This window comes from Montipora foliosa, chromosome 1, assembly GCF_036669935.1.
Source record: "Montipora foliosa isolate CH-2021 chromosome 1, ASM3666993v2, whole genome shotgun sequence".
NCBI classification, from domain to species: domain Eukaryota; kingdom Metazoa; phylum Cnidaria; class Anthozoa; order Scleractinia; family Acroporidae; genus Montipora; species Montipora foliosa.
The window spans coordinates 40912477-40925663 of NC_090869.1; the positions used below are offsets into that span (position 1 = coordinate 40912477).

The following is a 13187-nucleotide window of genomic DNA, read 5'->3' on the forward strand; positions in this document are numbered from 1 at the left end:
TTTCGCGTTGTTGCTTTGCTGACGACGGCAAAGAAATGGACAAAAATGAAAAACGCACGTGCAGAGCGCGCAAAGCTATTGTTTTTGCCCACTAAATATGCAAATTTGTAACGTTCTCGTTGCCGTCGCCGTTGTCGTTGCTAAAGCTCCCTAGTCCCTAACGGCGACGGCAACGAGAACGTTACAAATTTGCATATTCAGTGGGCAAAAACAATAGCTTTGCTCGCCCTGCACGTGCTTTTTTCATTTTTGTCCATTTCTTTGCCGTCGTCAGCAAAGCAACAACGTGAAATTACCAAGTTTGAGGTGTTATGGAGAACGTCAGCACTTGGAGATAAAATTTCGTTTTTCTCCCCTAAATTAAGCGGCGCTCATAACGGTTTCACTCCTGAGGGACTGCCACACCTTTGTCATATTAAAAGGCTTGGAATAGTCGCGAAGTGATCGCAATAACGTGAATTTATGTTTTTACATGACGTTCTCGTTGTCGTTCCCGTCGTCGTTGCTAAAGCTCCCTATCCATTACAGTGCAAAACGCCTTACCGTGGCCACCCTACAAACTTTCACATTTGACAACTACGTGTAAATACGTCAACTTAAAACTGTACGAACTTTGCAAGGAGGCGTTACTGTCAATCCAATTCGCACCCTCCGACTGGCGGATAATTTGTTAAAAACTATATTAGGTGGCCACGGTAAGGCGCGTCGCACTGTAATTGAAGTACAGAACATGTAAAAGTCATATATATTTTTACGCAGATCATGTAGTTGACAAGAAAAAAAAAGGCTGAGGAAACTTCGGTAACGAATCTCGAATGACTCGAGGATCTATGAGGAGTGACAAACCGAACAGCAGCGGGCAAGGGAGATACTTTATTTCACCGTGAAAACGGAGTTGACGCAAGCATATCACAAGGATCAAATTTATTCCTTTTGCTTGTGTTTGCGCTTATGCTGGTGTTCACTTGCGTTGTGAGAAAACGAAACGCAGCATAAGCACAAGGAAATTTGCTACGTCTGCCCAGTTAAAGCTCTCATTCCAGATTTCCTGCGTCTGAGCAAAATGACGGTTGCCGTGGTTGATTTTTGATGCTTATGTTGACGTTCGTTTTCAATAGCATAAGCTGCTTATGTTTGTGCTTGTGTTTGCGCTTGCGTCGCTAGTGAAACCCAGGCTTTACGCTTCACCGCGCAATGCCTTTGCCTTTGGACCTGCCTTTGGAATTGTTTTGGCACTTGCTTGCTACCATTTTAAGATTTTAAGAAATCTCGGCTTATTATCTCGTTATAAGCTTTTACACTTTTCTTATTTCCCCTCATTGCCAGTTGCTCTACCATCAAAACTGCACACAGACACTCAAGTTGACCAAATGTTATATTTCAAGAGCAAATATCACGTGAACTGTGTAGTGCTTTCAAAATACAATGTGTTTAGAATATGCAATAAATAATGCTAATAATATATTAAGATTTGTATCTTTTCTACAATTATTTCTTTTAAATGTTTGTCCCGTTTTAATCATTATTACAAGAAATAAGGACAATTACCTGAACTGTACATTGCACTGAATTTTCTACAACAGTAAGTGTTTGTATCGCACCTGTGAATCCCGGTTGGGGGGGGGGGGGGTCGGGGCCGACTCCCATATAAAAAGGGGAGGGATGCTCGTCGTCTCGCTTAGGGATGTAAATTTCAGATTTTGTTCTCACTTAGGGGGTTCTGAGCAAAACCCAATCACATGTAGCCATAGCAGTGAAGGTCTCCTTTAGGGTTTATATGGGAGTTCCCCCCCCCCCCACCGGACTGTGAATGCCCGTTTTCAGATGCTCAGCAGGGAAAGAGATCTGGCATTACACAGAGCGAGGCAGTTGAAATTACCTTCCCTGGCTTTGCATGGATTTCCAATAATGCCACACCCTAAGAGGCATTGTCAATTTGTTGATCATGTGATGGGTTTGGTCGGTGTTCACTTGATTGTTCATAAATTATTTGCCACAGTTACACCGGTCTTTTCTGTTAACAAATTTTCTTTCTTTAAAGTCGAAGAATTTGAAACATTTGAGTCCAAAAGAAACCAAAATTTTCTGACTGAAAAATATCCTTGCCCTTTGGGAATGCCAAATCTCAGCCCCCTGGGGGCCGGACACTAGTGATTACCATCAAAGTGCAATACCTACTGCCAATCTCTGAATAACCAAGACTACAAAATGAACAATACAAAACCGTTGAAAAACTTGATCCTTAAGACTACACTAGAAAATGTTTATTGCTCTAAAAGCCCCCAGCTTGAAGTAGCAGTAACAGGAACAATACATCTTAGGCTATTTCCCTGTCTTTTTTTAGCATTGGAGCAAAATCTTCATTTATTCTGAAAAAAAATGTTTTTTACCCTTGGAATCACTACCATAAAGTTGGCACAGGCTTTTCTTGTTATGCCATCCTAACATTATTGCACCTTATGCTTTATCAGTTACTCCCTCCTGACTCTGTAATTGTACGGAAAGGTTTTCCTTTCTTGTAAACATGTTTGTTGTAGGGTTAGTTTTGAAAATGATAGTTTTCTTTGCTTTACACTTGCATGTTGATTGCCCTGCAAGGAAGTTTGGTGAAAAAGCCAAAACGTAAAACTAACGATTGTGCATTCCTGAATTTGTGAAATCGAATTTGTCAACATTTAAGTTAGAAGTGTTACATGTCACAAAAAAGGAACACTAAGGTCACGTCAGGTGTCAATGGTGAAGGTGGTGTTTTACTTGCTGCCATTACTTGCTGCCATTAACAACTATTAGCATTGTGATTGCATCATAATAATGTCTTTTTATACTAACAGCATGCTAAATTATTCATAAGACGCTAATTACACCCAAACAACATTCTAAAAACCTTTTCATCAAAAGCAGACACAAGGCCCATTGAAGAAATAAAATGACAAAAAGGGAAAGGAATGTTATTTGTGTGTAGTCTTTTAGCACAGGAGCACTAATTGGGGACACTGTAAACTGTTACCTGAAATCAACAATATGATTAACACAAATTGAACCAAATCAAATTAATGTATATACAGTTTAAGTTGTTTTGCTTCTGGCCTACTTGAAATGAACTTGAGTATCAAAGTTACCAGTGCTAAATTTGTCTTCTAATCACATGGAAAATTTCCATAATTTCTGTAAAAGATCCCTCCAACTGTAGACTGCACGAATCATGTGTGTTCATGTAAAACACTAAGGTAGGATGACGGACGTTGGTGGCAGAAACCAAGATCTCAATAATTATGCTACTCGGGAGACAAAAATTCTAAACCTAACCTAACCTGATGAACCAATCAACTCTGCTTCAAACAAGCCCTTTATACAACACCCCCAAAATTTACTTTTATCTACAATACAGTGCTGCTCCTGCTGCTGGTGCCAAATTTGCGTGACTTTATTCTCTAACCTAAAGAGAAAAGGAACACCATTAGACAATGTTAACCCATTGACACCTCAAACGCTCTAATAAGGATGCCACCAGTCAATGAGTAAAATCATCAGGCATTAGAGTAAAATCTGTTAACCCTTTCACTCCCAAGAGTCAATGGGTTGAAATTTATAAAAAGAATATTTTTATTTTACTCTACTTTTGCCAACATTTCTAAGAAAGCTGTTGTCCAGATATCAATAAATTATAAAACAGACCGTGGAAAAGATGTCTTGAAGTTCTTAGAAGCTGACAATGACACAATGCATAGTTTACTTTATTAGATCTCTACCAGAGACCTATCCTACACCACAACCTTAATTAAATACCTTAAAATGTGCCAGAATCATTTGTATCTGTGTGGATATAAGTCCTTCAAAGCTTTCTTTGCTTGGTGTACTCCCTTGTCTGCTGCCATTTTAAGAAGAGGCTCTACCTCACTGCAAAATAAGACCAAGCCATACCAGCAAAGCATTTAACTTACATAAATATGACTCCACAAAAATTAAAAATTCTTCAAATATGTTAAAGACAAGAAGCTTTTGACTAATAGCAGCAAACTGATTCCAGTCTATTCTAAACTGGGATACATGAACCATGTATATGTTGTGTTTTATATACATTTACGATTAGTTTGAACCTTTCAAATCGTTTCTTAAACTGGTCATATATAAAAACCTAACAAGTTTAATGTCTGTAATAAAATTCAATGATGAATGTTTAACACTTTCCTTTGTTTCAGGTTATGATAATATCTAAGACAAAGGAAAACAAAAAACAAACTAGTCTGAAACATTTTTAACCAATGAAAAAATTAACTACAACATATGTATTATAATGAATACGATGATCAGTAATATGTCTAATGTATAAAATTCTGTGGTCGTATCGTGGGCAGAAGTAGACATCCAATCAATCTTAAAAGCTATAAAATAATCTTCAGCGCTTAAACCCGCTTTCTGCATGAGATCGTTGAAGTTCAGGGTCACTGAATTTTGCTTCCTCAGAAAGGTACCAAATTATTATAAATTATTAAATTATTTTTTCTCTCCAATAACATTGAACATTGGTGCCTTTACATGATGATTTTCACTGCAAACACAAATTGAAATTGTAGCTCCAATCTGAATATAATTTACAAGCACTATCAGCTGAGGGTGTTTTAATGAAAATGATCTTACTGCTCCTCAACATCTGTGTCATAACCCTGCAAATGTCCTGCAACAAGATTGTACGCTCCATGTCCATGTCCATTCTTTGCTGCCTCCCTATAAAACACCATGACTTCATATTTATTCATTGTTCATTTATTTATTTATTTGGGTTCACCATAACAAAGCAAAATCTTAAATTGACTATAACAAAATTATGGTTATGGTAACAAATCCAATCCAACCAACTTGGCAGCCTTACTGTTTACTTGTTGGCCACCGCATTGGCCAACACATGAGCCGATGCATTCAGTTTTTTAACTGTCAGCTAACATGTTGGTTGCATGTTGGTGATGTGTCAACCACTGCATTGGTCTAGGCATAATGGCCAACACATTAATAATCATTCTTATTACAAAGTACACATGTGGAGACTCTATGACACATAATTATAGTTCACCAAAGGAAAAAATAGTGAAAGTAAGATTACTCAATTTAGATGGTGATGTAACTTAGACTTTGTTGCTTCTAATAAATTCATTCAAATAAGGAAATAAGCTACTTAACTGCATCAAAATATTCAACTTCAGGGATGTAAAAAGAAGGTTGAATTTACAACGCCTGGAGGCCTAATGCCACCTACTGTAACTTTCACTTTCACTCAATTTCACATTATTCATTTCTTTTTACATCACCTTAATCACTATGACAGAACAATTTGCTATTGATGATTTTGATCCCAATTTTCATGGGTTAATTGTAGCAAAGCCTAAAAATATGTCGCTCACAATATCTTCAGGCAATAGGACAACTCAGAATCTTTCAGGACAAACATCAACCAACAGAACAAACTAAGGATACAAACCTAAACCAATAAAATGCCATTTTTTCATCCTTGGGTACTCCTTTTCCTGAAATATAACATTGAAGCAAAACATCAATCAGTGCCATGTATCCATCCAAATGTATGATCATGGTAAACAATACTTGGCTCTCATTAACAGATTTTATTAACCCATTCAACCCTGAACCAACCATTGATGAGTGAAATCGTCTGGCGTAAGAGAGAGTAAAATCTATCAAGACCCATGGGTTAAGTTATAATCACTAATTTAAAAGTTACAGCTTGGGTGAAAAGCACAATGTCAAACCACAAGGTTTATAAGATGTTTGTTACTCTTGTTTCTTACTCTACTATTCAAAGAATGCAGGAAAACATAGATCATAGAATAAAACCTGTGAAATTGGATATCTAAGAGGTACTTTTTTTATGCCTTTACTCTAACTTACGTTGGGAAATTGTTTCGTTTACACATGATCAGCAAAAAAGCTAAACACTGTATTTACTTCCCCTTTCATCTGCTGCATCAGTCCCCCCTCCCCCCTTGCTGTCCTGCTTCATTTCCCCCAATCCCTAAATGAACAAGAGGCCTATAAGGGCATATCCACAGGATGCATAAACAGTCAACACAAATTTTTCAGGTACATGTAGTTAACTACAATTTGGGGTAAAATTTGGAAAATTACGAGAGCTTACCAGAAAGATGAATCTGTAGTTTAACTAGCAGGTATTTTTGTTGTAAAACATAAATATAGGTTATTTCTTATTATTAATGCTACTAAATTTGTAATTGGAAACCATCAACACAGCAATACCATCACTGAATTTACTTTTACTAAAGCTTTGCTAAAGCTTGAGGAATGCCAGTTTAAAATGGTGAGATTATTCTTTGGAATAGTCAATACTGACTGCAGATCAGCCACTTCGTTTGTGTATAAAAACAAAGTAGAAAAATATGTCTTTTTGTATTTGATTTTTTTAATATTTGGTTGTTTGAGGCTTTTCTCTAACATTCTTTTCATGTTTTTGATTCCTGTATTGGGAGGAATGACGATGGAATCCCTAAGAAGTGCAGTTAGCAGGCATGTTGACTCTCAAAGCCAGCAAGTGCTCAGCTGGGTCAGAATGCCACTTTTAGACAACGTTATAATGTCTCATCCACAAAGTTATGCATGAATGAACTAAAAAAGAAAAGTCTTGCTTCATGTGGTCAAAGCTGAACTCTGAAAGGTGGCTACCATTTTTGAAACCCCTTGCAATGTTTAACTACAAAGCAAACCATCATGTGATCTCAGTTGCTTTGAAGGCTCGATGGCCTCGAGTTCGGGGCATGGTTCGGGGCTTGATTCTTATCAAGTGGTTAATCTACTATCCCTGGGGCATGCACATTTGGGACTACAAAGAAAAAAAACAAAAACCTCAACTGGTTTTAAGACGTGGTATGTCTATGGCATCCCACATAGAGAATATATACTGTATGTGTGCAAAATCCACAATTATTGTAGAATAAGGTCTCTTACCATTGAGGTATTTATGAGCAACATGATGCTGTGCATGAGAAACTCCAACGTTGGCGTAGGCATTCAGAACGTGAAAATGAAGATGATCCATGCAATAATACATATACAAGAAAAAAAGAAGGACCCCAACCACTACACAAACCTGTAGGCAAGAAGATTCGAGATCATTTGAACATGAAATTACAAAGAGGAAGAATACACTAGTTAGCCTATTTTGAGACCTGTTGGATGTCTCCAAGAACTTCTTTTCGCATCTTCGGTAAATAAAAGATTCAGCTTGTTATTAATTAACAAGTAACTTGTGTTGGACAAGCATGCAAAGTAATTACTTGTCGTATTAAATGTCTAGAATCTTAAAATTCGAAAGAAAACAGTACGACGAGAAACCAAGGAATCGAAGGGGTGGACTGAGTTTTCAAGGTCGTAAACTAACGGAACCAAACTAACGATGTTTTCATCGATTTTCCGGCCTATAATTATGGATGTGGATTATAAGACAGCCTTACCTCTATCACTGTCACCCACCACGGATCGGGCTTTTTCCGTCTAGCTACGTAAACTTTAGGCCCATAGGGAAGATTTGGATCATAATCAGTTCCTCCAGGCGCCCATGATGGAATTTCCTTGCTTCTTTTGCGAACTTCTTCTTCTTTTCGCTCAGCCATTAGATCAACTACCGTGTGCATGTTTACTTGCCCCAAAAAATTTAGAATAGCGATAATTTATAATCTATCAAAATCTCTGATTGGCTTATTCTTCACATCGACCAATAAAAATGCTGTTTATATCAGTACACACAGGCTCTTTGCAGGTGCATCCATCCAGTGGTCTTCGGCGCACGGACTACAAAAATTAAGCGGTGACTATTCCTCGATATCATAAAAACAAAATAGAAGAATTTTAAAACAATAAGAAATGAGTTCCCTTTTCTAGATATTTTTTTAAGGCTGCTTTTTCTTGATGCTTGTTGATAACTTCGTAACTAGGAGCCTTGTAGGGATGTTGACATTGTGGCGGTTAATAATAAATGAGAACAATGTGACGTGGTTCTTCAAAGCATTGGGCTGAGACATTTGACTCTTCATTTGTAATATAATACTTCTCACGGTGCCGCTAAGCGTACTGAAACTCTGCCAGTGCCATCGTTGCCAGAAATATCATTCAAACTATATTTTATATAAAACAGTGGCCCGTGATATCTAAATTTTGCCAACCACAGAACAAAAGAACCTTAGAAACATTCATGACAATAGGTGACGTAAAGGTGAGTATCGCTATTCACCTTCGAGCAACTCGCAAAATCATAGTTGTAATCGTTGTAGTAATAAATGAGTTAAAATAATCTTTTTGTGCTATATTATTACACTGTTTTAGTATATACTAAGTGGTGGATATTTATAACTGCGCCGCTTCGCGGCTTCAGTATACTATTGCTCATTGTATATTCTATTGATCACTGGTATACTATTTCGATATACTATTATCAACGCCAGAGGATTATGGCATTCATGGTATTACACTCAATAGATTGGTTTTCTTCCTGTCTATTAGTAATTGAAAACAATTTGTATCATTAAACCTGATAAACTTAGATTATGCCGAACAGTTACTTGTAGCCTTCCACAGGGATCGCCTCTACCATCTCGGCCAAAACTTTCTGCACCCCAATATGCCAAATGTCAGTTCACCCCTTCCCCCCTTTGAAAGTTGTAGAAAAAAAAGCTATTGGCTTTTTCCATGAAGTTATTGCGCGATAAACATTGATACGGGGGCGAGGGGTTGTATTATGGGTTGGTGTCATCATCTTTTTGGCTGCAGGGGCGGATTTAGGGGGGGGGGGACCGAGGCGGCCGCGCCCTTCCCCCCCCCCCCCCCCCAACAACAACAGCCATGTTTTTCAACGAAAACAAAAGGAAGCGTTTGCATAATAATAGAGTTAAATTCCCGGAGGATTTGGTCGGGGCACTAACATGGCCGCCTTTTCTTTGTTTAGGGTACCAACATGGCGGTCGTGACGTCATGTGAAAACCAAGAATTGCTCTCCCTCCATTTCTAATATATGGGCTCTTAGTTTGGGGTACGTAACACCTATCGCACGACCTGACATTAAAGCCAATTATTACACTCCAAGGAAAGGCCATACGCATCATGATATTTTCTTCACTGGCCAGATGCTCATACTACTCAGTGATCCTTTTTTTAAAAGTTGGAATTACTTAGCTAACTGACTAATAGTATGCTATCACAAAGCCCAATTTACGTACCAATTCATTTTAATATTCTCCTCAAATCTTTCCGATCATTTTTCCAGTCTGTATCCTCAGCCACAAACATAAAACTAGATTGGCTGATAGATCCACTTATTAACGTTAGAATTCGCTATGCTGCGGTTGGAGCCTGGAATGATTTAAATGACAAAACAAAACAGCTTTCCCCAAACCAATTCAAAGAACAAATAAAACTCAACCTTATACAGGGCTACTCATAAATTAATGAATATTCCATACAGTGAGCAAATCCTCCATACTTTTTAGACTCTTTCCACGGGCTCTCTTTTCCTCTTGCTTTCCATTTTTTACTATTTTTGTTTTCTCTTCTATTAATCTTAGATTGCGAACTGTACTCAATTCAATTACTTCATTATGTTACTCAGCTAGATTAGCTTCTGAGTTAGTTATCCTGAGTAACTTAACTTTTACCAATTACTGTCATTATACTGTTCCCGCTACAACATATTTGTAAGTCTTTTTTTCCACTTAAACACGGTAGTAAAGTTGTTGTTGTTGTTGTTGTTGTGAATATCCACCACTAGCCCCATCTGACTAGGATGGATAGTTGTTAATTTAAAAAAGTTAATATTCAAATACCTGGGTCGACATTCAGTCACATATAAGTGAATGATGCTACTCTGCTCTGGTTTGGAGATTTTTCAATATTGTTCAAAAAGTTATAATTCAAATATGCACACCAATTTGCTAAATAAAGGAATTGTGTGGCCATTAATGGTATTTAGTGTCCTCTTCTTTTAATAAGATAACATGTAAACGGTTTCAGCATCACTGTTTAGCAAAATCGAACGGTTTTTGAAACAAATGTTGAAGCCGATTGCCCGGGCCTTACTAGTAAATCGAATAATTGATGTTGAGAAGAGAAAAAATTAGGCACGCATTGCGTACCTGCAGGAGTAGAGGCCGTGGCAAAGGCTGGTGCGTTCGACAGTCGCTTTGGGAGTCTAAGGATACGACCATGTACTTCCTGAGATGGTTTCAATAAGCGACGAGTACTATGACTCATGTTCCAACATTCCTGAACATTAAAATGTGAAAGAAACGCATATTCCTTATTTCGTTTAGGATTGAAATACTTTGCCCTTGGATAGACTCTGAATCGTAAGTAAGCGCATAGTTAGTAGAGGAAGGTAAGTTGTAGCCAAAATAACTACACTGTACGCATCGTGTTTCAGGAAACGATACAACGTAAATATCCCCATGAGAAGACATGTAGTTACTGGTAAAATAATAAACCCGGGAAGATTGAAGAAAATAAAAGGGAATCGAGTAACTAATTGGCATCGAGGTTGAAATGTGGATCATTTCCATGTTCACTTCAACTTCTTTTTCACAGCAAGTTAAAGCGTGAATTGCTGTGGTTATTAGTTCTACTATTCGTGTGAAATCATGTACAGTAAAATACATGAGAAAGAATTGTGAATCACCAAATTCATCTTGACAGTGGTCAATACTAACTAACAGCTTGATTAAATTCTCGTATTTCCACTTACATCCATTGAGATATTTTCACGACAAAACTTCACTGAAGTTAATTGGGTGGGGTTGATATCTGGATGGGAGACCATCGAGATGTCTGGCATGTTATTGCCTTTCGTAGACATTTTCTTGAGGTCACAAACATAGGACCGAAACTTTTATATTTAACCCTCAAAAATGCGAACTAAGCAAGGGACACATTTTGTTAGCCTGCCTTTAGGCAAAACAAATATTGATGCAAAAGTAAATAAATATTGATTCAAAGTTTTTAGGAAGGGCAGAAAGATTTAAGTCACCTGTCAAAACATTACATTCGTCAGACCAATGCTGTAGTTATAATGTTCTGCGCTTGAAACAAAAATGGAAAAAAAGTTAGCACTTCACAGCGGCCGGAAATCGATAGTACACCGTATACAATGTGCGTAGCCTTTGTTTCCGTAGGTTTGCAAACTAGAAAATAAATTTCAAGTGTCAAGAATAAACATAATTGCGGCCAGAAAACAACATAAATTTTGTGCCGCGAATATAGAAAGTTGCCATCATCAAAAAAATATTGGGAGATTTTTGCACGCCGTACAGGCCTATTTGCCACCACGGACTGTACACTCAAAGGCTGGGGATGGGAAGATGTGGATTTGTCAACTACACATAGATCGATGTCTTTCGAGCAGCTCATCCTAATCTTATTCATATTTACCATCCAGTAAGATGCGATCCGAATCTTCCTGAACGACAAATGATGCTTGTAAAGGATTAGCCTGCGAACGCAGACGTATTTGCGGCGGTCGTCGGAAATACGTCTGCGTTCGCAGGCTTGTAAAGGATCGCAAGCATCGGGATTAGCCAATCACTTAAAAAGCATCATAGTTTAGGCAATGAAAAAGGCTGAAAAAGGAAAAAAAACTAAATTTGGATTTCATCAACACGTAAATTAAAAGTTTAATAACGACTATTTTGTAATAATAATAATAATAATTATAAGATACAGAAGTATGCCCCCTTGCGGCTGGAACTAAAACAACAATTCAAAGGATACCGCATAGACCAGCACAACATCATTCTAGATGACTGGGAGGATACTCCAAAGGACTTGAGAGAACTGTTAGAGTTTTAGTGGGAAGGAAGAGTAAAGAAGTCTTGATAAAGATGCAGAAGTCCGTGTTAGCTTCAAGTTTACACATTGCCCGCCACTTCAAAATAATGACATAAGATAAGGCACTAGTAGAGCATTTTCTAAGTATTTTAATGTCATGTCTCAGACAAGGAGATTTGAAAGTTTTTTTCCCCTTCAAGCTCTACTTAGAAGACATTTTAATGTATTAGTTTCTACAAGAAGTTTTTATTTTAATTTTCTTATTTCCAGTTGGCCTTTAGGTTATGCAACAGCGCTCTACTGTGCTTTAGCTATCGTTTAGCATACATACGTTTGCACTGCTAATAACAATAACAATAACAATAATAATTATTATTAATATCAATTTCATCAATACTTTAAAGAGAAACTGGGAGTAAACTAGAACCTAATACTACATGTATGTTAAGCTGGAAACTTCCCAAGCATCATCTGTTCAGTATTACGTTAGGGGATCTAAATGTTTGGTATAAGCAGTGTAAGTAATATCAGAACATAGTTAATCTAGGGACTGGTTATGAAACCCTGGGAATTTCAAAAGCAGGAACAATGCAGTCGCAATTAGTTGTTGAACCGACCGTGACCCTGCAGAATCTTTTGTTTTTGGTTCGCAAGTTAATTTCGAATAAATTAGTCGAAGCTTTTGATTAGTTATCCTGCGGAAAAAAGCGTGTTTTTGTCGGGTTTTGTGCAGGGTCAAGGCCAAAAAAGCGAACGAAAACGTGAAACAAAGAAACTTGTCGAGTTTCATAACCAGCCTACATCTATTAACTATGATCACATTACTTCTGGTAAGATTCAAATCAGGAGGTCAGTTTCTAAAGAAACTGCGATGCTGCGTCGATCGGTGGTAGAATAAAACAAGGAAATGTGCTTCCATCAAACGAGTTCATAAAGAAAAAAAAAAGATTGAATGGCCAATGCTCGAAAAAAAAAAAGAACATGACAAACTATATATTAAGCGATGCTTTTAAGCCACGGGGAGCACTCACAAAGGTGGAGTTGCATTTCAGCGGCTCCAACAACTCTTATGCTTCTATATATCCACAGGCTCCCCAAGCTGAAAATACTTGGTGTATGCGACAGTTTGTGTATATCCGGAAGGCCGTTACTGAAATAATTATTTCAGTAACGGCCTTCCGGATGACTTCACTAAACGGCGTCAGAATGGCTCGAAACTCGGCAAAAGAGACAAGTTCGTCACACATTTGAGGTAGGAAAACTTTATTTCAAATGAGATAGTTATTTACACAATTTTTTTACGATCGGTGATTTTCCCATACAATTCTCTATATACACAAACTGTCGCATACACCACT

At 37.6% G+C, this 13187-nt stretch overlaps 2 protein-coding genes across 4 annotated transcripts in view; one reads left to right on the top strand and one right to left on the bottom strand.

Moving 5' to 3' along the window:
• Nucleotides 1-1357: 1357 nt before the first annotated feature.
• Nucleotides 1358-8005, bottom strand: LOC137998501 (DAP3-binding cell death enhancer 1-like). Its single transcript, XM_068844616.1, has 6 exons — nucleotides 7476-8005; nucleotides 6970-7111; nucleotides 5474-5519; nucleotides 4639-4725; nucleotides 3787-3897; nucleotides 1358-3436 (listed from the first exon to the last, which is right to left on the bottom strand). Exons 1-5 carry the CDS (start codon nucleotides 7653-7655, stop codon nucleotides 3804-3806), a joined length of 549 nt encoding a protein of 182 aa, XP_068700717.1. The 5' UTR covers nucleotides 7656-8005; the 3' UTR covers nucleotides 1358-3436; nucleotides 3787-3803.
• A 2165-nt stretch (nucleotides 8006-10170) lies between these two features.
• The window catches only part of LOC137998533 (uncharacterized), a 10969-nt gene continuing 7952 nt past the window's right edge, over nucleotides 10171-13187 (top strand). The window contains exon 1 of one of the 3 annotated variants that reach the window (XM_068844619.1): nucleotides 10171-10387. The gene's annotated coding sequence lies outside the window, so the exon portion shown is untranslated. Of the gene's footprint in view, nucleotides 10388-11708; nucleotides 13082-13187 lie in introns of those variants that run through there. The other 2 variants (XM_068844623.1, XM_068844625.1) reach the window with 2 other exon arrangements.